We start from the raw sequence: 23,811 nt of genomic DNA, 5'->3' as shown, positions 1-23,811 counted from the left end.
GGCCACAATAAAATTAAATTAGAAATCAATAGCAGAAAGATGTGTGGGAAATTCCCAAGTATTTTGAAACCAAGTAACAATTGTAAATACTGCTTAGGTCAAGAAGAAACTGAAACAAAGTAAAAACTACTTTGAACTGAATGAAAGTGAAAACACAACATACAAAAATGCATGGGGTGCAGCTAAAGCAGTACTTTGAGGGAAATTTACATCATGAAAATTTATAGTATTAGAGAAGAATAGGGGTCTGAAATCAGTGACCTAAGTTTCCACCTAAAAAACTAGGGAAAAAAAGGGAAGATTAAACCCAAAGAAAGAAAATAATAAAAGAGCAGAAATCAATGAAGTAGAAAACAGAAAAGCAATAGAGAAAATCAGTAAAACCAAAAGCTGGCTCTTGGAAAAGAGGAGTGAATGCATCTGATAAACCTCCAGCAGGCTTTATTAGGGCAAAAAGAAAGAAGACACAAATTATTAATATCAAGATTAAGAACAGATACACCATTAAAGATCCTACAGACATTAAAAGGACAATGAGGGAATATTATGAACAACTTCATGCCAATAAATTTGACAACCCAGATGAAATGGATGAATTCCTTCGTCATAAAAGGACTAAATGCCAAAGCTCAATCAAGAAGAACTAAATAACCAAAATAGCCCATCTATTATAAACATTGAATTTGTAGTTGAACGTTCTCCCACAAGGAAAACTTTAGGTCCGATGGCTTTACTCTTAAACTCTACCAAGCATTTAGGGAAGAAATGATACCAATACTATAAAACTCTTTCAGAAAATGAAAGATGAGAGACTACTTCTTAACTCATTCAGTGAGGTGAGCCTTAATATCCCGATACCCAAACCGAATAAAGGCCCTGCAAACTTTCTTCACGTAAGAATCCAAAATATATGGACACGTTCATTCGTCTACCATGACCAAGTGGGCCTTATCCTGGGCATGCAAAGCTTGTTGAACATTTGAAAATCAGGGGCGCCTGGGTGGCGCAGTCGGTTAAGCGTCCGACTTCAGCCAGGTCACGATCTCGCGGTCCGTGAGTTCGAGCCCCGCGTCGGGCTCTGGGCTGATGGCTCGGAGCCTGGAGCCTGTTTCCGATTCTGTGTCTCCCTCTCTCTCTGCCCCTCCCCCGTTCATGCTCTGTCTCTCTCTGTCCCAAAAATAAATAAACGTTGAAAAAAAAATTAAAAAAAAAAAAAAAAAAAAAGAAAATCAATGTAACTCCCAATATTGGTAGACGAAGGGAGAAAACCATATTATCATCTCAACAGAAGCAGAGAAAGCGTTTGAGAAAATTCAACATCCATTCCCAATAAAAATAGGAATTAAAGGAACTTCCTCAACCCAATAAAGAATACCTACACGAATCCTATAGTTAATGTCATACTTAATGGTGAAAGACTGAATGTTTTCCCCACATAATTGGGAATGAGGAAAGGGTGTTTGTTCTTACCACTTCTATTTGACAGGGTACTGAGGGCTTAGTCCATACAAACAGGTAAGAAAAGAAATGAAGAGTGTACAGACTGCAGAGGAAGAAACAAATGATCTCTACATATAGAGGATGTTATCACCTAATTAGAAAATTCCAAAGACTCTATAAAAAAACTATCAAAACTGACCCGGGACTTTAGGAAATTTGCAAAAATAAAGTCAGTGTACAAAAATCAGCCATATTTCTCTATACTAGCAATAAGCAGTTGGGAATTGAAATTAAAAAGGTGCTGTATAGGTAGCTCAGTTGGCTAAGTGTCTGACTCTTGATCTTGGCTCAAGTTAGGGTCTCACAGTTCATGGGATCGAGCCCCTCATAGGGCTCTTCCCTGGCAGGGTGGAGCCTACTTGGAATTCTCTCTCTCACTCTCTTTCTGTCCCTCCCCCACTCATTCTCATTATCTCTCTCTCTCTAAGTAAATAAATAAAGTTAAAAAAAAGTTACCATATATAGTAGCATTAAAGACATGAGATATTTAGGTAACAAATAATTGCAAGGTTTATGGGCTGTAAAATATAAAATAGCAATAGAAGAAATCAAGAAGACTTTAATAAGTGGAGAGATACACCATCTTCATGGATCAGAAGACTCAATGGGGGGGCGGGTGCGCCTGGGTGGTCAGTCAGTCCAGCGACTGACTTTGGCTCAGGTCATGATCTCGCGGTTCATGGGTTTGAGCCCCGCGTCGGGCTCTGTGCTGACAGCTCAGAGCCTGGAGCCCGCTCCGGATTCTGTGTCTCCCCCTCTCTCTGCCCCTCCCCTGCTCATGCTCTGTCTCTCTCTGTCTCAAAAATAAATAAAAACATTAAAAAGAACCCCAAAAAGCAGACTCAATACCGTGAAGATGCAATTTTGTCTAAATTTATCTAAATAGTCAATGCAAAACAGAGGCCAGAAAAAGACTCACGCGTACAAAGCCAACTGATTTTTGATAAAGGCGCAAAAGTAATTCAGTTAAGAAGTGTATTCGACACATGGTGTGCAATGATTGGACATACACATGCAAAAAATGGGCCCCACCCTATACTTCACACTGTGTACGAAAATGAACTCTAGATCGTGGACCTGAAAGTAAAACCCAGAGTTCCAAACTTCTAGCAGAAAATACAGGAGAAAAGCTTTGTGATCTTGGGCTAGACAAAGATTTCTTAGATGTGCCTCCAAAAGCACCATCCATAGAAGAAAAAAAAAATGAACGTTAAATTGGATGTCGTCCAAAGTAAGAACTTCTGCGTTTTGAAAGACATCTAGAAAAAACCGAAAAGGGAAGCTGTGGATTTGGGGGGAATATTTGCAAATCACGTATCCGATAAAGATCCATATCCGGACTACATACACATCACTCACGAAACAGAAACTCAAACCCCAGCGCAAGCCATCTGATGAAATACAGACAAAAGATCTGAATAGACACCCCACCCAAGGAGATCCACATGACAGGTGCTCGACGTCATTCCTCATGAGGGAAACAAGTCAAAGGGGAATATTGCTACACGTCTACTCGAATGGCTAAGATTGGGGGAGAAAGGCCTGAAAATACCAAGTGCTGGTGAGGTTGGGGGGTAACTGGCCCTTTCGTGCAGTGCTGGTGAGGACACAAAACTGCACGGCCGTGTGGAGAGAGGGGCTTGGTGTTTTCTTAGGAGGTTCCCCGCGCACTCTGCTGCCCCACTCCTAGGCATTCACTCCGATAAAATAACAACTCCCTTTCCCACAGAAGCTGTACACGAGTGTTTCTCACGGCACTACCTGTCATAGCCCCAGCCAGAAGAAATGCACGTCCTCTGCCTGGTGAGTGCCTAAAGAAACTGTATTACATCCGCGGAAAAACTCACCAGCCATGAAAAGGAATGCATTGCGGAGAAACAACACGGGTGGCTCTTGCCTGTATCATGCCATGTGACAGGGACCGGCCCCTGAGGGCTGCGCACTGTATTGTCCCCTTCTTATGACTTCCTGAAGAAGGTCCAACTAAACAGAAAACAGCTTAGTGGTTTCCGGGGATGGGAAGCTGGAGGAGGCTTGACTGCCTAAGGGGCCTGGTGGATTCTGGGGAGACAAAGCTGTTTCCTCTCTTGCTTGTGGTGGTGGTTTCACGTCTGTGTGACTTTGTCAAAACTTGCAAAGCGACCCACTGAGGACGGTGAATCTTACTGTGCATGAATTATAGCGCAATAAAAAAGAAAGCAAGATCTCTAAGAACAAAAATGATTTCACCCCCTCTCCCATCTCATTTCTTTCTGCTTTACTCCACCCCGGTCACAGTGAGCTCCCGCTGCTCCTTAAACCAGCAGGCACGTTTCTACCCCAGGACCTTTACACTGGCCGTCCCTTCAGGCTGGGGAACATCCTTCCTCCAGGTAGCTAGCTGCTTGGGTCAGTTTCTCACCTCCCTTGAGTCCCAGCTCAGTTGTTACCTCCTTGATGAACTTATTTAAAATTGCAACGTACCCCTCACCCTGCCCTCTCTACCCCCTACCCTCTCAACTTTCTTCCACGTCACTTTTAACCTTGTAACATTATATAATTTACTGTATTACACGGGTGGTGTATTGACTGTTTCCCCCACGGGAATGTAGCCACCAGGGCAGGGATCTTTACATCTTGTCTCCAAGTCTATCCCTTAACGCGTGGGAGCAGGGTCTGGTACCTCAACAGGTTCTCAGTAACATTTGTGGTCAGGCCCATCCTGATTTCTGGAGAAGCCCTGTGACAGCCCCCAGCTCCCCAGGACCCTGGGCCCATTGCCCGGAGCATGCGTCCTTCCTGCCTCCTTCCTCCTCCTCCTCTCTCCTGTCCCCTTCAGAGCAAGGCACAGATGCCCCCCTTCAGCCTTCTTGGCTTGTGGAGAGCATCCTGGGGTGGGGGTGCCTCCCTTACTGCTGACTAGCCCCTGGCCCTTCTCCTTCCCCAGTGTCCCTGGGGACGTGCTGGCCGTTCTTGGGTCCCCAGCACGTCCCAGGGAAGGCTGTCCTTGAAGGTCCACTGAACGAATGAATGAGAGGCTGAGTCCGAGGGTGGGCTGCCAGGAGGGCCTTCCCCACACAGTGGCTTCCTCCTCCTCCCGTCCTCCTGGGGCTGTTCCCGGCAGCCCGGCCTCCTCCAGCCGCCTTCCCAGAGGGCATTCATGGTCACTCCACCCCATAGCCATGCCCCCGCCCCGCCATCTGCCTCTGGGAGCCAGGTGGCCACGCAGGGGACACTCCTGGGGCTGCCAGAGATGTTGCATTTCTGCATGTCGGAGTGTGGGTGACACGGGATGCAGCCAGCCCATCCTCAGGATGAAAGCGTTTTCCGAGGTGCCGGGGACAGAGACGGGGTGAGGCCCTCGGCCTGCAGTGGCTGGCCACCTTCACGGTTCCTGAGCCCTCCCCGGGGGCGGCCTCGTTCCTTCAGGGAGGATTTATTACGTGCTTACTGCATACCAGGAGATGCTGCAGGGCCTGGGGGTTCGTCTGAACAGGACACACGGAAACCCCTTCCCTTGGAGAGCTTGTGTCCTGGGGGAGAGGCGACGGGCGGACAGGAAGCTGGGTGCCGTGCCGGCTGGGGACAGGGAGACCGCTGGGGTGCAGGTGTCCGACAGGTGCCTGGTGCAAGGGTGTGGGGTAGCCGAAGGACTGAGTGGTGGATAAGTGAGACATTCTGGGGGGACGGCCACCCGCCCCGCTGCACCTGGTCACCTCACCTCACCTCCGCCCCTCCGCCCCCCCACCCCCATCACGTCCGTGCCGTCCGCCTATGCCAACCCCACGAGGTGCCGAGACACAGAGAGGTTCAGTGACCTGTCCCCGCACACGCAGCCTCTGCAGAACGACACTGGTTCAGACCCAGCCCGAGCCTGAAGCCTGCAGCCTGGGGACCGTGGCCAGCAGAGCTCAGCGCACACTTGAACCTTCCTGGACGACCCTTTCTTCCTACCACCGGCCAGAAAACCAGCCGCTTCCCTGCCACTCCCAGAAAGTGCGGTCTTTCAGACCGAGGCCGGCTGGTGCCACCTCTGGGGGCGTCTCACGAAGGGCTGGAGTCCCCGGCGCCCCTCCGCACCCGGACGGCTCGGTGTCACCCACAAGCACTTGGCCCGTATCTTGCCCTGAAACGGCATCCTCGCCCTGTGACGGCCAAAGTGGAATATATTTTTAAATACAGAAGGCGACAGAAGTGTAGTCAGGCAAACAGCTGCAGAGGGGAGCGTTTTCTCGCCTTAGAAGTGATCCAAGATGCGGCAGAGGAGAAGACAGGCCTGACAACACACACGTGGAGACGACTGCGCGCACACAAAAATAAGTGAGTTCCAAACAAGCACAAAGCTGCTCCTTCTGGAACAGCTCCCCACCACGGGCATCGCACGCAGGACTCCTGCTCGGGAACCCGCCCAGGGATGGTCTGGGCGCCCAGGGCCCCCAAGGCGGGCACCCCGGGGTCTGGGGAGGCAGGGGAGGGAGCCCGCCGGGCCCCGGGCACGGGAGGTGGAGCCGCCCCGGAGCACCCGCCTGGAGGCCGGGAGGAGCCTTCCCTAGGACGCGCCTTGTCTTTGCTGGGACGCTGGCCGTTGTACCACCGTCCGCTGTGTGGGTAAGAAGCCGAGGCTCAGGGAAGCAGGCGGACAGTCCGTCGGTCCCTGCGTTCACTCATGCAGTAGGCACGTGTGGACGGGGACAGTGACACGCTTCCAGCCACACCTCTGGTCCCCACAAGCTGTCAACCACCACCCCGCAGGGCGACGGCAAAGCCAGCACTTGGATCCAATATCCCCCCTCCCATCCTCCTCTCCACTAAGTCAGGAGCTGCCGGGGGGGCTCGGTCCCAATCCTACCCTCTCCCCGGCTGCTCCTGGCTGCAGGGACCCCTCTTTTCTTGGCTCAAGGCCTGGGGCTCGGCGCCAGATGCCCCCCAGGGTGCCCCTTGCTGCCCCGCAGGGAGGCACTGTCCCGAAAGATGGAGGGGCCGGGGCGCCTGTGGGGAAGCAGGACATAGGGTGTCCCTTCTGGGGACACGTCCCCTCCTACATGTCCCAGCCTGGTGCTGCGCTGACCTGGGGTTCTGGGACACGGCCGACGACGTCCTATCGGCTGAGGCGTGGCTGCGTGACTGTTCCGAATTCTGCTTGTCCGTGTTGGGGTGCGGTCCGGAGAAACCACAGGCCCCAGCTTCCAGCTCTGTCCTCATGCCCAGCGGGGCAGCCTTATCTCTGGGTACCCCCTCCCCACCCCAGCCAGCCCTGACCTCACCCCTGAGGTCACAATGGCTCTAGTGCTCAAGGCACTTTCCCAGGGCCAGCGCTTGGGCACGGCACGCGCATGTGTGTGCACCTGTGCTCCTGGCGTGGCCCTGGGCTCAGCCCTCCTGTCTCCGGTCCTGAACTGTCCCCTGTAAGATCCCCGGAGCCCGCCCCGGCTGACACCTCGGCTTGTGAGGAACCCTGAGACCGAAGACCCAGCTAATCCTGGATTCCTGACCCGAGACACTGGTGAGATAGTGAATGTGTGTTGTAAGCCCCTAAGTTTTGGGGTCATTAGTTGCACAGCAATAGATAAGTCACCCATGCTCTGCACTGGGGAGACGTGGCAGGATTAGGCTTCTTCGTGACCGCCCATAGCACTGGGCCACAGTCCAGTCGCAAGGCTGCAGGGCAAGCGTGGTCCAGAAGGCTGGCCGGGGACACCCAGCATGGCCCCTTGTCACCATATCCGGCTGTTGGAGGCCCTGCGGGTGGGGCTGGTGAGTGGAGGGCTAAGAGCCAGGACGCGGCAGGGGTAAGGGGCTCTTGTGGGCCAGGACCTGCTGCTGGGCCAGCGACCTGCACCCCCATAACCATCTCCCTCAAGGGGTCCTTGAAGCCACACAGTGCACTCAGCCCCTGCCTTCTGGGAACAGTCTGTCCCCGGGACCAGGGCCCTGCTGGGGAGTCTCAGAGACGACAGCCAGCCAGGGCTCACCCCTGAGGCCACGGGGGCCTCAGCACTGGCCCCTGGGGTTCAAACTCCAGCTCTGGTACTGCCGGCTGGATGACTGCTCTGAGGCCGTGACTGCTTTCAAACAGGGCGACAATGCCCACCCTCCCCCAGCTGGTTCTGACGTTCAGACTGCTTTTCCGTGAGAGGTGCCTGGTGCGGGACAGGTGCCCCCGCGGCACGGAGGCTGGGCTTTGGGGGCGGCATCCCCAGGTCTAACTGGGGTCCTGTGGGCCGGGTGTTTCGGTCCCCACCAGGTGGAGGGAGGAAACTGGCTGGCAGGGGCCAGGTGAGGAGGGAGCGTGCTATGTTTATCGGGGCCTCACCGGGTCCCCGGCACCCTTCTGACAATGTCACCTGGAGCCTTAAACCTTCCTGCAGGCCCAGGAGCTGGGAGCTGGGGTTCCCTCCGAGGCCCAGACAGGAAGCTGCGCCTCGGGTCGCTCTGAAATGGAAAAGGTCGGCACGTATCCGGGTTTACCTGGAGCCCTGAGCTCGAGTTCCTCCCCTCCAGCACCCTGAAGCGGACCGCTGAGAACCAGGCCCGTAAACTCCTTCGTGACCGAGGGGCCCTGCTGAGCCCGATTGTGCGAAGCTGCCAGACTGGGTGTTTGTAAGAGCCCCGTCTGGGAGAATTGTCCTCCACAGGCCCCGGGGCTGTGTCCCGGGCACCTTTGTGGCTGGTGGCCTTGGCCGGGGATGTGCCCCAGCCACCCCCAAAACGGCTTGCATGACTGTTCCTAAATACGCAGCAATTTCGAGAGTTGGTTGTTGAATACAGCCACAGCAGCTCACAATTAAATGCATTTTATGAACAACAGGTAATAAATACCCCAAACTCATCACTTCCTGGTCACTGGACCAGATCTCACTGTGTCCTAGGGGTGATTTACAGCTACGGGTCTAGCTACTGTGAGCCACCAAGCACCTGAGCGACTCCGTGAACACTGCCACCATCAGCCACGGGGTGGGGGGATACTTTCTCCATGGACACCAACGAAGCCACGGGCAGAGCCCTTTGGAGAGCTCCTTTTTAGATATTTGCCAGGCTGATTGGGCAAGATGGCCCGACCAGTCTCCCCTCCACTCGGGAACTTGGAATTGGGGCCGAGAGTGAGACCTCGGGGCTGGGAGTGGGGCCCCCTTAGGGCCGCCCATCCCCCGCTCAGGGGTCCTGGCAGAAGGGAAGGGACAGAGGAGGGTACGAGCCCTGGGGGCTTTGCAGGTTCTGGCCTTGACCTTCCCAAGGCCCCAGTGGGCCTTTTGGGTTCCTGCGACACTGTAGACTAAGTTGCCCCCGGCCAACCTGCTGAGGCAGGTTTTCTGCAAACTCGTTTCCGAGGGAGAACTTTCCGGCAAGTCCGGCCCAGGTAAGCTGAAGGAGCTGCTTCAGAGGTCGCGCACTCCCGCCTCTGCAGGGTTTGGGGGAGGCTGGATGTCTGGGGAATTCAAGCGTCACATCGGGGCAGATGGCAGAAGTTGAGCCTCTGTGGCTGGACCTCGGCCCAGGGGACACAGGGAGGGTCACCTGCTGAGATCTGACCCTTGTCCGCCTCCCCTCACCCCTCACCGTGAATACGGCAAGATGTCAGGGGTCCAGTGCCGCTGGCTGGGCCGTGCCACGTGCCTGTGTCCCCTGGAACCTGCCAGGAATTAGGGAGCAGCGCCGTGGCTGGATGTGGGCTCCCAGCCTGCTGCCTGCTCTTCATAGCTGGGCGTGCTCACACCCCTGCATTGGGATGAAGCTCAGAGAGGGTGAGAACCTGGCTGGAGGTCACCCAGCAGGCAGTGGTGGAGCCGAGTTCAACCACGGGCCCCCCCCCCCACCCCCACCCCACGGAGCTCCAGCTGGGGGTGCGGATGAGGCCTGTGGACAGTAGGGAGCAGGCCCCAAGAGGCGCCCGCCTGTGCCTCCCCACGCGGCCGGCAGGTGGCGCTGCGGGCCCAGGCAGGCCTCAGGCAGCGTCCCCGCAGCTCTCCCAGCCCAGAAGGCGTCTGGGGAGGGGACCGTGGCATTCCAGGCGGCTGGGCAACCTAGGGGTGCTACCCACCGGGGGCCCGGCAGCTGTGGGAGAGCGCCAGCTCTCTCCCACCCCCACGCCCCTGCACAGGCTCCCTCCGGCTCCACTTCTGCTGGGGCCCACCCGGGGCCAGCAGCCCAGCCCCTGCTCTGCTACCCAGGCCCCTCCTCCCACCTCCTGCCTGCTCCCAGCTGCAGCCAGGTCCGCCTCTGAGGCTTTGTGCAGTGCCCTCCCCTGGCCCCTGGAATGCCCTTGACAAGATTCTCTGCTTGATCAGGCTCCAGAACCTTCTCCTGGGCCCATCTGCGCCCTCCTGCGCCCTCCAGTTTCAGCAGGGAGCCCCCATCCTCCGCTGCCGACATCTGGCCGCCCTCCACATCTGACCGGTTTCCTCATCCTGCCCCCCACCCCCACCTCTCCAGTGGAGGTCTGACCACCTGGCCTGGCTTCAGCAAGGATCCTGGCAGGTGGGTTCGGCCTGAACGCCTCCGCCCCGGACGTCTCCTCCTGTCCATCCGCCGACCCATAGCCGCTGGTGCCTGGACGTCCCACGGCCCCTGCTTCATTCTGATGGAGACAGTCTTCCCCTCCCACGCGCAACCCCAGCGCCCGGGTCCCTGCACCTGCTGTGATAGTGCTCCCTAGAACAAATCAGGGTCTTCAACAAGTGTCATGAATATTTGTTTTTCCTTAACACCCAATCCCTCCCCACCACACACCTGCTTTCCTAAAGAAGCTCCTTGCGCTGTCCTATTTGCCCTCAGAGACCCCAGCCCAGGTCACCTCCTCTGTGAGGCCACCCCTGCTTTCCCTGGGCTCCCATAGCATTCATCCTCCCTGCTCAGGTTGCTTCAACATCAACTCTTGGAGTGCCAGCTCATGCTGGGCCCCTCTGCGAGGCGGGGGTGTTGACAGAAGGTGCCAGGCAGACAAGTTTCTCTCCAGAGGACCCTCCCCCAGGAGCATAATGGCCCCATCTGAGCCTCGGAACTCCTCCCATGATGTCTAAACCCACGGAGCCCAGCGAGCCCGGCCTCCAATGGCCTCAAGTGCAGGCTGGGACTCCAGGCTTCCCTTCCTCTGGGCCTTGGACCCTGTGCGTCCAATTCTGGCCCCAGCATTTCTTGGATCAGGGAGTTACCCCCTCGCTGAGCCTCCTGTGGGTGCCAGTGAGAGGACCCGCCCACAGGCCCCTGTGGACCCTGGTCCCTGGGGTCAGTCGGTGCTGCCACCACACCAGGCCCACTCTGCTCTGCCCACACATGCAGCCCTCCGCCTGCTGGGACCCTTCCTGTCCCCCATCACCTGTCACTGCTCCCAACGCCTTTTGCTGATGGCCCTGGACAGGCTCGTGTCTCTCCCCAGCCTCCTAGTCCTGGGGATCCCCCTGTGGGTTCCTAGCCATGGTCTCTCGCTGGACCCTCTGCCCCAGGAGGGTCCCCAGGGACCCTGTGTCCCTGCCGAGCTCCAGCCCGGGATAGGTGCCCATTATATGGGTGAAAGCGCCAAATGTGCTTGGTGGAGGCTGCCCCAGGAGGGGTCCTGCTCCCTGTCTCTGGCGCATGTGACGGAGCCGGCCCAGGGTCCGCAGACACCCTGGGTCCCTGTGGGTGCACGACCCAGGACACCCTCCCCCCCCCCCCACCGTCCTCCAGGGTCCGTTCCTCTTTCCAGACTCCTCTCTGAATCTTCCACAGAAAAAAACAGAGAAGGGTTTTCTCCTCCACTTTCTGAAAATGAGATTTTAAAAATAACTCAGAGGCAGTGGCGGAGACAGGAGGGGATTATGTGGGGGTTCGAGCCACACCGGGCAGGTCAGCAAGGCCTGCTCGCCCCTCCCCCTCGGCTCTCCCCACCCCGGGCCTCTCCCGACGTGCTGCTCTCTCTGCCTGGCCCCCTGGCCGGCCCCTCCTCAAGGAGGTGGGCATCTCCATCTCTAGTGATGGGGAGACAGCAGTTGGGGGGGGGTCTGCTGAGAAGGGAGGTGGTCCAGGTGGTGGGGCAAGGAACATGTGGGCCGTGACTCTCAGCTGGAGAAGGGACTGAGAGTCCCTATTGGTCTTGCCAGTCTCCTTGGTTCTCTCCCTTCTCTGGTGAGCTCACGGCTCACCAGCCCCATGGCCTCCTGGACTATTTCTTGTTCCTCAAACATTGTGTCTTTCCTGCCACAGGGCCTTTGCCTAGGCAAAGGGTTTCTCAGACTCTCTTTCCTCTCCCTTCACGTGCTATACTGCCCTTACCCTCAGCTTCAATGTTATTTCCCCCAAGAGACTCTCTCTGTCCACAGAATAGTACACAGGGTGTCCCCACACCTCCTGCCCCCGCCCCAGCTCCCTGACAATTTCCTTCTCTAGCCTTATCATAATTGATAATTCTCTTTATTTATTGACTTACCGTGTCTTTTATCTATCTCTCCAACTAGACTGCAAGCTTCCTGAAGGCGGGGACTGCAGATGACTGTTCCCCTCCCACAGCACCTGGGCACTCACTATTTCTGTGTGTCAGTCCCAGCCTATCTTCTTTGAGGGGCTCCGTGGCCGCTGGCTGCAGGTGCCAGGTCATCAGCCGGTGGGATCGAGCCTTGGTGGCTCCCCGAGAGAACCACTTGCCTGATAACACGCCCGATCAGCCTCCTCCCATCCCCTCCAGTGTGCCCTGGGATTGCGTCTCAAGTGACCTCGCGTCCTCAAATCATTTGCCTTAACGTCCAGTGGCAGGCTGAATAACGCCCCCCACCCCTTCCCCAAAGATGTCAACGCTCAAATCCCTGGAACCGGAAATTGTTATCTTATACAGCAGAACAGGACTCTGTGGCTGTGATCCAGTTAGAGATCTTCAGATGGGGAGATTATCCCAGATTTTCTGGGTGGTCCCTAAGTGCAATCACACGAATCCTTCTAAGAGAGAGGCAGAGGGAGTTGAGATACACAGAAAGAAGAGGAAGCCGCGGGGCCACAGAGCAGAGATTGGGGTGACGTGGCCACAAACAGGGAATGCCAGAGGCCCCCCCCCCCCCCCCCCGCAAAGCTGGGAGAGGCGAGGAACAGATTCTCTCCTGGAGCCTTTGGAGGGAGTGCGGCTCTGAGGACACGTTGATTCCGTCCCAGTGACACTGTCTGGGGGCAACTGGTTAGAATGGGCCTCGGAAGGAATACAGGGTGCTTCTGGGAAGCCCCAGCTAAGACACACCCGGTCTTGTCTTAATTATTGTGGCAAACTGGACGCTGTCACTCCAGATGCTGGCACCTGATGGCTCAGGTGAGGACGACATTTCCCAGCCTCTCCTGTGGCCAAGAGGGGCCGCGTGACTAAGTCTCAGCCTGGAATGAGAGAAGCGAGGGCAGTTTCCCCTCCTGTTCTCACAAGGAGGCCGGAGCCCTGGACCGCCCCTCACCCTCTCCCCCGGCTGGGACACGATGGGGTGTGATGTCCCTCCCAGGGACACCACCGAGGGGGCGCAGCCACGGCCGGGGGGAGCCGCGGGGGTGGGGGGGCGCCCTGTGGAGCTGAGCTGTCTGCAGGCCTGGGACACGACGCTCCGTCTCATCGAAACTGCTGTGTCGGGGGCTCTTTGTTACCACGGCTCACATGTCACCCTGACTAGTACACCGTGGGGTCCTGGCCCACAGAGGCGCCCCGTGAAGGTCCACACAACGAGAACGTCAGCAGCAACGGTATTTGTTTCTCCTGTACTAACCCCGTGAGACGGATGGCTGAGCCGCCAGCCAGAGCCACCGTCTGCCCCGAGAGCCGGCGTTCAGCGGCCCCAGTGGCTGGAGCACAGGATGATGGGAAACGTGACCTGTCGAGCGACGTCCGGGCACCCACTCGCCCAGCGCGGACTCGGAGGCCTACGACCGGCTGTGCTCCTACCCCACGGGTGCCGTGAGCGCCAGGCCCTCAGCCGCCCTGTCCGGCGGGGCCTGGCCTGGCGGGGGGCTCAGGAGGCGCTGGCGGGCGGGAGGCAGGGTGTGCCCCCCAGGAGGGTACTGTGCCGTGTGGGGGCCGACCGGGCACCCGGTCGCTGCTCCTCAGGACCCCGCAGGGGCACTCAGGGCCTAGACCCCGGAAACACGCGATGGGGCGTCCTGGCACTGAGCCACCGTCGGGGGGGACGGCTGTGCTCTGGGCCCACACTGGAGGGTCCCCGGGGCGGAACAGCGTGATTCCAACTCCTGCCGGCTGGAGTACGGGCACTTCTGTCATTTTACGTTAGTGAGTGGCACACGCACACGAGGGCTTGCAGGAAAGATCTGGAGAGGGTTCCAGCCTCAGTCCCGTCGGCTGACAGACTGGAGGTGCTTCAACCCCACGATCCTGTCACGAGGCGGTCAGGAAGCCGGTCCTCAGGGAGGGGGCAGTTCTTTGTGACCCGTCGCGTTCCCGCTTTGCCACATTACACCCCCTCCTGTGCCGCACCCTAACTCTTCACTGACGTGCAGGCAGGCGGTTTCAGCCGTCTTACAGATGGGGAAACTGAGGCCCAGGGAGGTAGTGTAGTTGGCCCAGCCTGCGGTGAGCGAGGCCGGCTTCCGCTCCTGAACCCTGTCCCCGCCCTGCCCCCTCCTCAGCTGTTTTTCTGAGAGTGGTGGCAACGAGTGAGGTACAGTTCATTTGGGGGAGGGGCGCTCAAGGCCCTCCCGCTGGGGCTGGGCTGACCTCGCCAGGGCTCTGGGCCAGAGGAGGTGTCCAGGCCCGCTGGCGGGGGGGGGGGGCTCCCAGGAGGCGACGAGACGGAACAGGCGCTCGCCGAGACAACCGTGGCCTCCCCAACCTCTCACTCATGCACCTTCCTGGGCCGGAGGGTGGCGCTGGACCCAAGGTCTCTAAGCAAGGAAGGGAGAGTCCCTGGTGACTTCCAGAGGGAGGGCCAGCCGGGCCTTGGGGGGCTCTGAGGCGTATGGAACAGGCAGAGAGGACTTCCCGGAGGAGGCAGCGTGAGCGAGGGCCTGAAGGATGGGTTTGCATTGTAGAGGAGGGTGGTGCGGAGGTATGGAGATGCAGGAGTGAACCTGAGAGTGGCCAAGGGGCCAGGTTTCCAGAAGGCCCCCTTTCCTCCCCCTGTCGCTGTGCTCTCCCAACAGTGGGCTGAGCATTATGACACACGGGCCTCGGCACGTGCAACATTCGGTGCTGACGGAGTTCATTTCCTGCTCACGTAACAGTCTGAGGCTGGGGGTCTGGCGCTTTCCGGTCTCCCTGAGAAGGGCCTCAGCGCTGGGGGTGACGCATCCCCAGGGTGAACCTTCCAAGAGCGGGGGGGGAGGGGGCTGTGAGGCGGGCCCGAGGCCCTCGGCATACACCATGCACGTGCCACGGGCTACCTGCCCTATGATGGCTCATGTCCCCACTCCCCTACCGGTGCCTGGGTCCATTTTGAGGGAACTTGAACTCATCAGGTCCCTTGAGGCCAGGGGCCTGGTTGGACCCATTTCAGGGGGGATGCTGGAGCTGCCACTGATCCACAAGCCCTTGGACCCTGGGAATACTCGCGGGCTGCCTGCGGACTGGCCAGGCTCGTCCCGGCTGGATTACGGCCTCTGTGGCCCCGTGAGCATGCAGGGTGGGGGCCGTGGACGGCAGGCTGCGCTGTGCAACAGGGGTAGAAGGGGCGTGGGGGCCCTGAGCCGGGTGGGTTGGTTGGGAGGGGCTGAGAGGTGTCTGAGTGCCAGGGCGGGGTCGGATTGTTCCTGAGCAGGAAGGGGTGAGCCGCAGGGGTGTAGGGGGAGGGGGCCGCCAACCCTCCTTGACCCTTCTCCCTCCTAGCCCCAGCCCACTTCCAGGTGTGGCCCCTTTAAATGCAAGGTTCTCTCCCCCTCAGAAGGCCCCTCCCCTGGTGTCCTGGGCAGCCAGGTAAACGAGCCTGACCCCCAGGTTGCGGGCATGGCTTCCCCTCATTCCGGGGACCCCAGCCCTGCTGGTCTGGCCCCTCCTCCTGTAGCTCCTCCAGGTGAGTCACATGGCGGGGGGAAGGTCGGAAGAGAAGGGGTGTCCCTGGCATTTGGGGCTCTGAGAACGTGGGAGAGGAAGCAGCCATCCCACCCCCCTCTTCCTGGGTGGGGGCTCTGCCAAGGTCACACAGAAGGACAGGGCCAGAGTGGGGGCACTGACCTCACCCTTAACAGCCCCTTCTTCCTCTAGGACCACTGCCCTGCAGCCATCCCAGGGGTCCTGCCACCCTTGGACCCCTGAACCTGGAGGTGGGCCAGGGTTCTCCTCACTCTTCAGGGCCCCTTCCAGATCATTCTCTGCCCCCCCCACCTTCTTAAAACCCCAGTGCTGGACCCCCACTCCTCAGGGGTACACACCTCCTACCCCTACTAGAGAGGGCAGTCATCTGCCCCCTTGAATTCTGGACTCCGGCCCTGACCCTCTCTCCATCTCTGTGGCCATCGCTTTGGTGATTCCTTCCCTCACCCTGGCCTCTCGGTTCCCCAGACTCCCCTCGAGCACTTGTCCCCTTTCCCCCACACCCACCTTTGCCCTGGTCATGCCCTTGGCCTTGCCAGCATCCAAACTGCAGCCTGGCCCTGACCCCCTTCCCGGGAATCTCGGGAGCTGAGGGGCGAGCCGCTGTCCACTGTTTCCAGAACATTCTTCCTCCTCCCACCTGCCCTGCCTCCCTCCCTCCCTTCCTCTGCTCATCCAGCTCTGCCGTGATTGTCACACCCGCACACACACCCCCTTCCCTGGGCCCTCTGTTGTTTTATTGTACCAGCCTGGCAAACCCCCAACTCCCCGCCCCCGCCCCGCCTGCACCCATACAGCTGAGCCGAGCTGGGGATAAACTCAACCACTAATGCTCTTCAAATTCCTGACTGCGAGCCTAAGGGGCCTTGGTCTTCACATTGCACTCCTCCCTCTGTCCATGTCTCCCTCGCTCCAGGCCCCCACCTCCCCCCTTCCTCCTCACACTCAGCTGCTGGCCCTGCTCCCTCTTTCAAGAACCCAAAGCCATGGGAAGAGGACTCCTACGGGTCCCCAGCACCACGGGCACCCGCCCACCTGCACCTGTGTCCACGGCTCTGTCTGCCCTGTCGGCTCCTGTGACGCCCCATCCCTGCTCCCGGCAAGGCCAACGTTCCTGCCTACTCACGGCCACCCCCACCCTTCCTCTCCAGTAGCGCGGCATCTTCTCTCCTTGCTAGATCTTTCCAGCAACGCAAAAGCTTGCTGTCGTGTCCTATCTCTTGGCCCCACGTCCCTTTCGGCTATCGCCCTATTTCTCTGATCCCTGTTTACAGCAAGACTCCTCATGCTCGCTGCTTCCTAGTCTTTCCTCACGAGCCCACTGGAACCCGCCCTTCATTAAGCAGCTCTGCTCAAGGTCAACCGTGACCTCCACGCTGCCAGACTCCGGGGGCAGCTCTGAGGCCTCATCTGATGGGACCTGTCGTCGGCAGCTCTGGGCTCAGGAGCTCCCCTCCTCCTTGCCCTCTGGAGCCCCACGCATTTCCTCCTGCACCACTGCCTGCCCTTCCTCCTCTCCCTGGCCCTGCTGACAGGAGGGGGCCCCAGGCCCTTATCCCTTCCCGCGCCCTGCCCCAGCTCCATGTCCCGGGGGTCTAGCTCCAGCCTGGAGCCCCTGCCCCGACTCCAGACTCAAAGCCAACTGTCCTCCCCTCCTCTTCTTCCTGGCCCGTCCAAAGGCAACCAGCTGCCCCAGACGGGGCCCCTTGCCCCAAACTGCTCCTCTTAGTCACCCCACCTCACCTCCTTTCCTCTGGTTGCTTGGGCCCGGCGTGTTCTCCCTTTCTCGCCTCCCACCCCCCCCCCCCCACTGTCTCCATCAGCAAAGCCCGCCCTTCCTTCCTCAAGCCACATTCGCGGCCTGAGCACTTCCCACCACTGCCCTGGGCGGGCACAGCCCCTCACCTGCATGGCTGCCCTGGCCGCCACATGGTCCCCTTGCTGCTGCCCTTACCACCTCACCTGTTCGCACGCAACAACCAGGCTCACCGGGCCAAGTGCCAGTCAGAGAGTGGCATCCGTCTGTGTGTGCCAGGGCCCTCCCCGCTCCTCTCCAAGGGGCTGCGTCCCAACTCCCCCCTCCCCTGCAGCTGTTTCTCACCCCGACTCACAGCAACACCCCACAGCCACTGGCACTGAACCCCAGCGGCTCTCCCAAGAAGTCTGCCCGGGAGGCCGGCTGGGGGGCTGAGACACTTACCTTTCAGTACCTTTCACTTACCTTACCCCACCAGGCGGCCCGGGAGCTGTCCGCGGTGCTGACCACTTGGGTCCCCTCTGGCCTCGCCCACAGCCCAGGCCCACTCCCACTATCACCCGGTGCTGGTGGCTCTGGGGCATCTCTGGGGCTGAGCTTGGAAGTCACTGCCCAGTGACACCATAGGTGTCACCCTAGGTTCATCAATGCCATCTCATTTGTGAGGGTGGCACAACGGGTTTGATTGTTCCCAATTTTTAGAAGGGGAAGCTGAAGCCCAGGAAAGTTGTGCTCCCAGCAGAGGCTTTCCGACAGACAGAGAACCATTTCACCTTCCAACCTGATCCCTCCATCCCCTGGGGCTGCTCGTCCCCCTGGGTCCAGGGTCACGGTGTCAGGCTGGGAACCGGCTGTCGCCCCCAGCTCCTCCCCACCTCCATCTGCAAGGTCTGGCATTTGCCCCTCTGTTTCCTCCCAGCTAACTGCTTCTGCTGGCAGTGTCCTTACTTTGTCCTCACCGGGCCCAGATCTGACCTCCAGGCTGGGCTCCCACAGTCCACTCTGCACTGGGAGTGACCACATCACCCCCTGCCCCATCCGCTGCAGTCTGTGAGCCCAGCCCAGCCTCCGGAGCCCGTTCAGGAGGCCCTGCCAAACTCCCCAGCCTCCTCCCTGCCTGGAAGGTTCCGCCCAAGCAGTATTGAGTGGCCTTCTCTTATCTGCACCCTTCGGTGCCTTTCTGCCCTCCTAGCTGTCTGGGCACTGTCCCCTCAGGGATTTGTCTCACGCCTCCCGTGTCAGTCCCGGGACCCCACCTCTGCCCTCCAGGCCCTCCTCGCCCCCAGGCAGGTTCTCGGGGTCCCTCGCTCTCTCCTCGCCCGCACACGTGGCCACTTGCCCTCTGTCACTCCCGCGGCCGCGGCCCGTAGGTCCCGCTGCGGCCCCGGAGCCGCCCTTCCCGGACATCTACGGCGGGGACGCTCAGCTCTGGGAGGCGCACTTCCGCGGCATCGGGCGCGCCTACCGCGCGCTGGGCAAGGAGGACGACTTCGCCATCCGTGTGCTCACCGAGGACTTCACGCTGCCCTTCCCGTTCGCCTGGCCTCCGGGGCCCGACCCGGCCCGCGGGCCGCTCTTCTACGACCCGCACGACCGCGCGGGCTTCGACTTCCTGCTGCGAGGCCCGGGCGCGCCGCCCCCCGCGCTGCTGCGGCCCCTGCACGCCACGGCCCAGGCTGCGGTGCGCAAGCGGCGCCTGGAGCGCCTGGCCCTGAGCTACGCCAGCGCGGGTGCGCCCGGGCGGGGCCTGATGCTGCTCCCGCCTGGGCCTGGCGCCGCCTTCCCGGGGCCCGCGGGGCCCGAGCCCGGCACCCCTGGCACCCCTGGCGGCGCCCCCAGGCTGGGCTAGGCCGCGCCCCCAGGCCAATAAAGAGTTTCTCTGCTTCGCCAGCCCACGCTCTTTGCTGGACACACGGTCGCAGCTGGACCCCGGGAGCAGGACGAGGGGCTGGGCCCTGCCCCCAGGCCAGGCTTGGTCAGCCATGCTGCTGGGGAGCCACACGCGTCTCCAGGGGAGTGAGTGAAGGAGTGAGATCGAGATGACATCGGGGCAGGCTAAGGAACGGGACCTGGGATGGCGATGCTGGCGGCCGGCCCTCCACTCACAGCGCCTACACTCTGGGATCCTAGCCCCGGCCCCGTGGTGGGGAGTCGCGTGCCCATCCCACAGATCAGGACACCGAGGTCCTGGCTGTCCCAAGTAGCATCTGGGATCTTGTTCCCCATATATCCGACGTCCAGTTCAGCCGTGTTTCTGTTTTCCAAGATAGAGCGGCTACTGGGGAGCTGGGAGAGGGGAAGGGCAGCAGGTTAGCAGGGCAGAGACAAAGCCCCCACCCCACCAGCAGTGGAGAGAGTACAGAGCGGGTGGGGGAGAGGCCCGAGGGATGCCAAAACAGGAAGGTTGGGGGCACAGTCCCCACTGCTGCACCCCTGTTGTCCTCTCCTATTGGCTCTGGGCAGAGGGGGTGCCTCTTACTATGTCCCCCAGTGCCTCTTGGGAGCCAGAGCAACCACTGGTGAGCAGGCCTCCATCCCAGGGGCATGTCCCTGTGTGGGTGACAAGCCCTGGCAGAGGCCTGTCTACTGCGGGCCGGCTGTTAGCTGGGCACAGCCACTGCACGGGGGCCCAGACGGACGGTCGGCCTGGGTCTCTTCCTGTGGGGGTTGGCATAGTCCAGGTGTGCTGGGAGGGTGCGTTCTTACTCCAGTGCAATGGAATCAGAGTTCTTTTCTCCTTTCTTCTGATCTGGGAGTTATTTTTAGCTTCCCAGGAAATGCTCACCTCTGGAGGAGAAGGAGGTCTCTGGGCTCTGGAAGAGGGGCGTCCAGCTTCACTCTCCTCCACTGGTGGTTCTGTTAGATCCCTGCCGCCCCCCGCCCCCCCAGCCTCCTTCCGCCTGTGGATTTTGTCTTTTCCATTTCATTGAGATGCACAACACTTACTTTGTAATATTTATGCATTTGGCTCACAATAGGGCGACAGCAATTATGACATTAGGTATTGGATCTCCTATGTTATGTATTGATTGTTTAGGTTCACCCAGAAGCTGTCCCGAATCATGGGGTCGCATGCAGCTTACTTGAGAGGTGACACACAGGGAGGGGAGCGAGGAGGTGACAGAGAAGGGAAAGAAGCGGTTAAGAGGCGTGATACCCAGCAAGTTAACACTCTGGGCGACTGGGGATCCCGCTGGGGCATCAGCACTGTCCCGCCCCAGGGGCAAGAAAACCAGGGATGTGTCACTGCCTCCTGGGGCGGTAACTCTGGGGGTTCAGCCTGCCCTGGGGGGGGGGGTGTGAGCTTGCCCCTCTCCCTAAACCGCAGAGATGGAGTTACCATTTAAAAACTCTTGAAACAAGTCGACAGAGAGATTTTATGACGGTAGAGTGTAGTAACAAGAAAGCGAGGTTTCTATCTAGTGTTTCAAGTAGAAAATCTCCTAGAAGTGTACTTTCCATATAGTTTATGAAAGTACTAGTCAAGGACAGATTGGGAATAAAAACGCTGGTCCTTTACCACCACTGGTGTGAGGGGCATTGCCCTAGGGGACAAAGACCTCCAAATGAGTCCCCTAGTGAAGAAACAAACATGTTGGAAAAGAAAAAAAAGTAAAACGTTCAAGAAGTACTAGGATGAAAATGAATAGGACACATGGTATTTAAAACAGGGTGGTCAGGAAGGGCCTCCTGGAGGAGGTGGCATTTAAGGGAGATCGGAGATTGGAAGAATGGGGAGGAGCCAGGCATGCTCATGCGCACTCTGGGGGAGGAGCCAGGCACGTGGACTCTGGGGGAGGAGCCAGGCCTGCGCAGTCTGGGGAAGGGCCATCCAGGAAGAGGGAACAGTGTGGGCGAAGGCTGGGCAAGAAAAAAGAGCTTCAAGGGTCTAAGGGCTGCAGGAAGGGGCTGCGAGACCAGAGCCGCGTGCGCTGGAAGGGAGCCACAGGGACGGACGAAGAGCCATCGTCTCTACATGGCCACAGGGTTCTCGGGTCCCTTTTACAGGCACAGTGTCACCTCATCCTCTCTGCGCTTCCTTGAGGTCAGCAGACAGATGAGGACACTGAGGTCTAGAGAGGGGACAGGGCTTGCCCAAGGACACAAGCCCATGTGTTATTAGAGCTCTGTGTTAAAACCATGGCCTGGCTCCAACAGGCTTAAAAACTACAAAAGGTTCAAAACTGGCTTATGTATCTGGAGGGCCCAGAAATAAACTGAGCTTCAGGTAAGGTTGGATCAAGGTCTCAAGGTTTGATCCATGCGTTAAGTGGCTCAGACCTGCATTACCTGAACCAATCCCCGTGGCCAGCACGTGGGGTTACCCTGGCTGGATTGTAAGAATTAAGGCCCGAACACTGTGGTGGCCTAGGTAGGGGGAGGATGTCAGGGAAGATGGGGAACGACCACCGTGTCCACTCAGTCAGGAGGTGTGAGCACCAGGGCTGACATTTTCTGCCAAATCACACCTTTTCTCTTCCGGTTAGAAATGCTGCTCCCATGGAGAAGCACGGCCAGAAAAATGAACGTTTGCCCGTTAGTGTAAAGCAGGGTTGAGAATCTAATTTGTTTTTTGAGCACCTGCTCAGTGCTGGGTCCAGTTCTGGGGCTGAGTGTTCAGGGAGGGAAGACACTGCCTGCATCAAGGAGCTCAGGGATTGGGGGTTGGGAGGACGTCAGGACAACGCCCTGCCCATTGTCCCTTAGATGAGAGCTGCTCTGGGGACTCAGCTTCTCCTGCCTCTTTTCATTGCACAGGGAAAGCCATGGAGCCCTCAACTTGCCCTTTTTGCTCTGGCTGCTGGGATGCTCAGAGCACATTTGTGGCCCGATTGCTCTAACTGTCCTTAGGCACGATCCTCTGGGTCAGTGTGCCTCTCCTGTGTGGCTTTATTGTCCTCCTCAGTTGGCTGGCTTTCAAGTCGTAGGAGCTGGGGCTAAATTCTAAGAATGACACTCTTAGTCATTTTTGTCAATTGGAAGGAAACGCCTTTTTGGTTCCAGATCCTGGATCCGGGTGGCAACGTGTCACCCCACCTTCCTCCCACTGATTTGCCAGGAGACACTGCCCCCTTCTGAGAATCAAGCCGGGGGTCTGTGCTGGAATGCTGTGGTTGTTGTGTCAGCGGCCTACTGCTGTGACACGGGGCATGGTGTTCGCTGGGGTGGCAGCGGCTACAGGCAGGCTTTGGGGACAACAGACCGTGCTGGGATACTGAGTCACCTCCTCACTCGCGACCCGTGGCCAGCATTTCCCCCGGGGCCTTGGGTCCTCAGCTGGGACGGGGAGCACGGTCATGGGGTCTCCTTGCGGGCTGTGGGGGGGGGGGTGTGGATCTCCTCGGTCGGCTCCCTGGGCTCCGCCTGGCCCAGTGGGAGCCCGACAGAGAGAGGACAGCTGTGTCCACTGGGAGAGTGGACAGTCACTCGTGCCCTGTCTTAACCCAGCGTGGTCACCCCTCCTCTGTCCAGGGCCCTGCTGATGCCCTGGGGGCTGAGATGGCCGGCTCTTTCTCCCACAGAGCCCGGGGACACACCTTCCTCCCACTGCCTTGCTCGGGGTGACTTCCAGCAGCCTTGCGGTTGGCGAGCATCACCTTTGGGGTGACGCCCCTGGAGGGCAGGGATGTGACCTGTCAGGTTCACCGGGGAAGCCCCTGCTTCTGGGGCCCTGTTGGCAATAACGGGTGCCCAACTGGTAATCTCCGAATGTGTGAATACGGCCTTGCTGAGCGGAGGGCCGGGGTCCCCCCTCCCGTTCTGGGTACAGGTGGGGCCTGCGGGGGAGGGTGGGGCTCAGAGCCCCCAGGCTGGGTCTTCTACCTCAGAGTCACCTCGGGCTTCCCCAGGGAAACAGGGGCGTCACACCCTTTGATATTTAAGGGAGGCAGCTCCCCGCTTGATTCCTGGGCTGCTGAGAACAGGGGTCGGGGCACCCCCACCCCCCGCCTCTGTTCTAGTTTCCTCTGGAACAGACTCTGAGGAGCAGCGAAGATGTTTAATTAATTGCAATTACAATCTTCAAAGGAAGCCGAGAGTTGAAAGTTGTTCCTAATTACTGTGTTATGATGTCGGCCGGCTCCCCAAATTGATTGTGTTAGAATTTCCGATGGAGGATTAATTGAGTCGCCGTGAGGACCCACTCGTGTCCCTCCCCCGTTAGATAACGCCCCTGTTCGGCCTCAGGAAAGGCGCTGGCCTGGAATGACAATGAGCCCTGGGCTGGTGGAGGCTGGAGGCAGCTGCCTGGATGAAGGGCTTACCGTCAAGGTCAAGGCGCCGGGGTGTTGGGTGTGGGCCGGCCAGAGCAACTCCCTGTGGTCGCTCACATAGTTCACCAAAGGCTTCCGGGTCCTGCCTTCCGGAACTCCCCAGGGTGGGCCCGGTCCCCTCCCCCCACCCCCTCTGCACGGCGGGGTGACTGTTGCTGGCTCCTGAGTCCCGGTGCCATGACATCCGTTCTCTCCGGGCTCGAGCGTTTCCTGCCAGTGTGAGTCCCTCTGCCCTGGGGACTGGTGGTCCTGGGGGTGGTGGCCTCCCCCACCGTCCCGAGGCCCCAGCGGCTTGTCCCCTGGTGGGTTTGGAGCAGAGGGACCTC

At 58.9% G+C, this 23,811-nt stretch overlaps 2 protein-coding genes and 1 long non-coding RNA gene across 8 annotated transcripts in view; 2 read left to right on the top strand and 1 right to left on the bottom strand.

The window, feature by feature from the left end:
* The window catches only part of LOC112859706 (maestro heat-like repeat family member 5), a 64,174-nt gene extending 57,472 nt beyond the window's left edge, over positions 1-6,702 (bottom strand). For all 6 annotated transcript variants that reach the window (XM_086695655.1, XM_086695656.1, XM_086695657.1 and 3 more), the window contains exon 1: positions 6,548-6,702. In XM_086695655.1, the coding sequence (XP_086551781.1) occupies positions 6,548-6,681 (134 nt within the window). In that variant the 5' untranslated portion in view covers positions 6,682-6,702. The remainder of the gene's footprint in view (positions 1-6,547) is intronic.
* A 77-nt stretch (positions 6,703-6,779) lies between these two features.
* On the top strand, positions 6,780-8,286 carry LOC147571793 (uncharacterized). Its single transcript, XR_015246885.1, has 2 exons — positions 6,780-6,982; positions 7,848-8,286. It is a non-coding gene; the product is annotated as an uncharacterized LOC147571793 (long non-coding RNA).
* Positions 8,287-15,351: 7,065 nt separating this feature from the next.
* On the top strand, positions 15,352-19,103 carry CF2H8orf90 (chromosome F2 C8orf90 homolog). The gene is made up of 2 exons (XM_086695799.1): positions 15,352-15,437; positions 18,584-19,103. The coding sequence occupies exons 1-2, from the start codon at positions 15,371-15,373 to the stop codon at positions 19,060-19,062; spliced, it is 546 nt and encodes a 181-aa protein (XP_086551925.1). The 5' UTR covers positions 15,352-15,370; the 3' UTR covers positions 19,063-19,103.
* The last annotated feature ends 4,708 nt before the right edge of the window (positions 19,104-23,811 follow it).

This window comes from Puma concolor, chromosome F2, assembly GCF_028749965.1.
Source record: "Puma concolor isolate L17-30 chromosome F2, mPumCon1.1.hap2, whole genome shotgun sequence".
NCBI lineage: Eukaryota > Metazoa > Chordata > Mammalia > Carnivora > Felidae > Puma > Puma concolor.
Note: the sequence above shows the minus strand (reverse complement) of the source record. Positions and strands in the feature narration are given on the sequence as shown.

Bases quoted from the DNA above. Each gene is read 5' to 3' on its own strand.
- CF2H8orf90 (XM_086695799.1), top strand. From the start codon at position 15,371: ATGGCTTCCCCTCATTCCGGGGACCCCAGCCCTGCTGGTCTGGCCCCT. The intron at 15,438-18,583 runs GTGAGTCACATG...CGCGGCCCGTAG, and splicing joins TCCTCCTGTAGCTCCTCCAG to GTCCCGCTGCGGCCCCGGAG.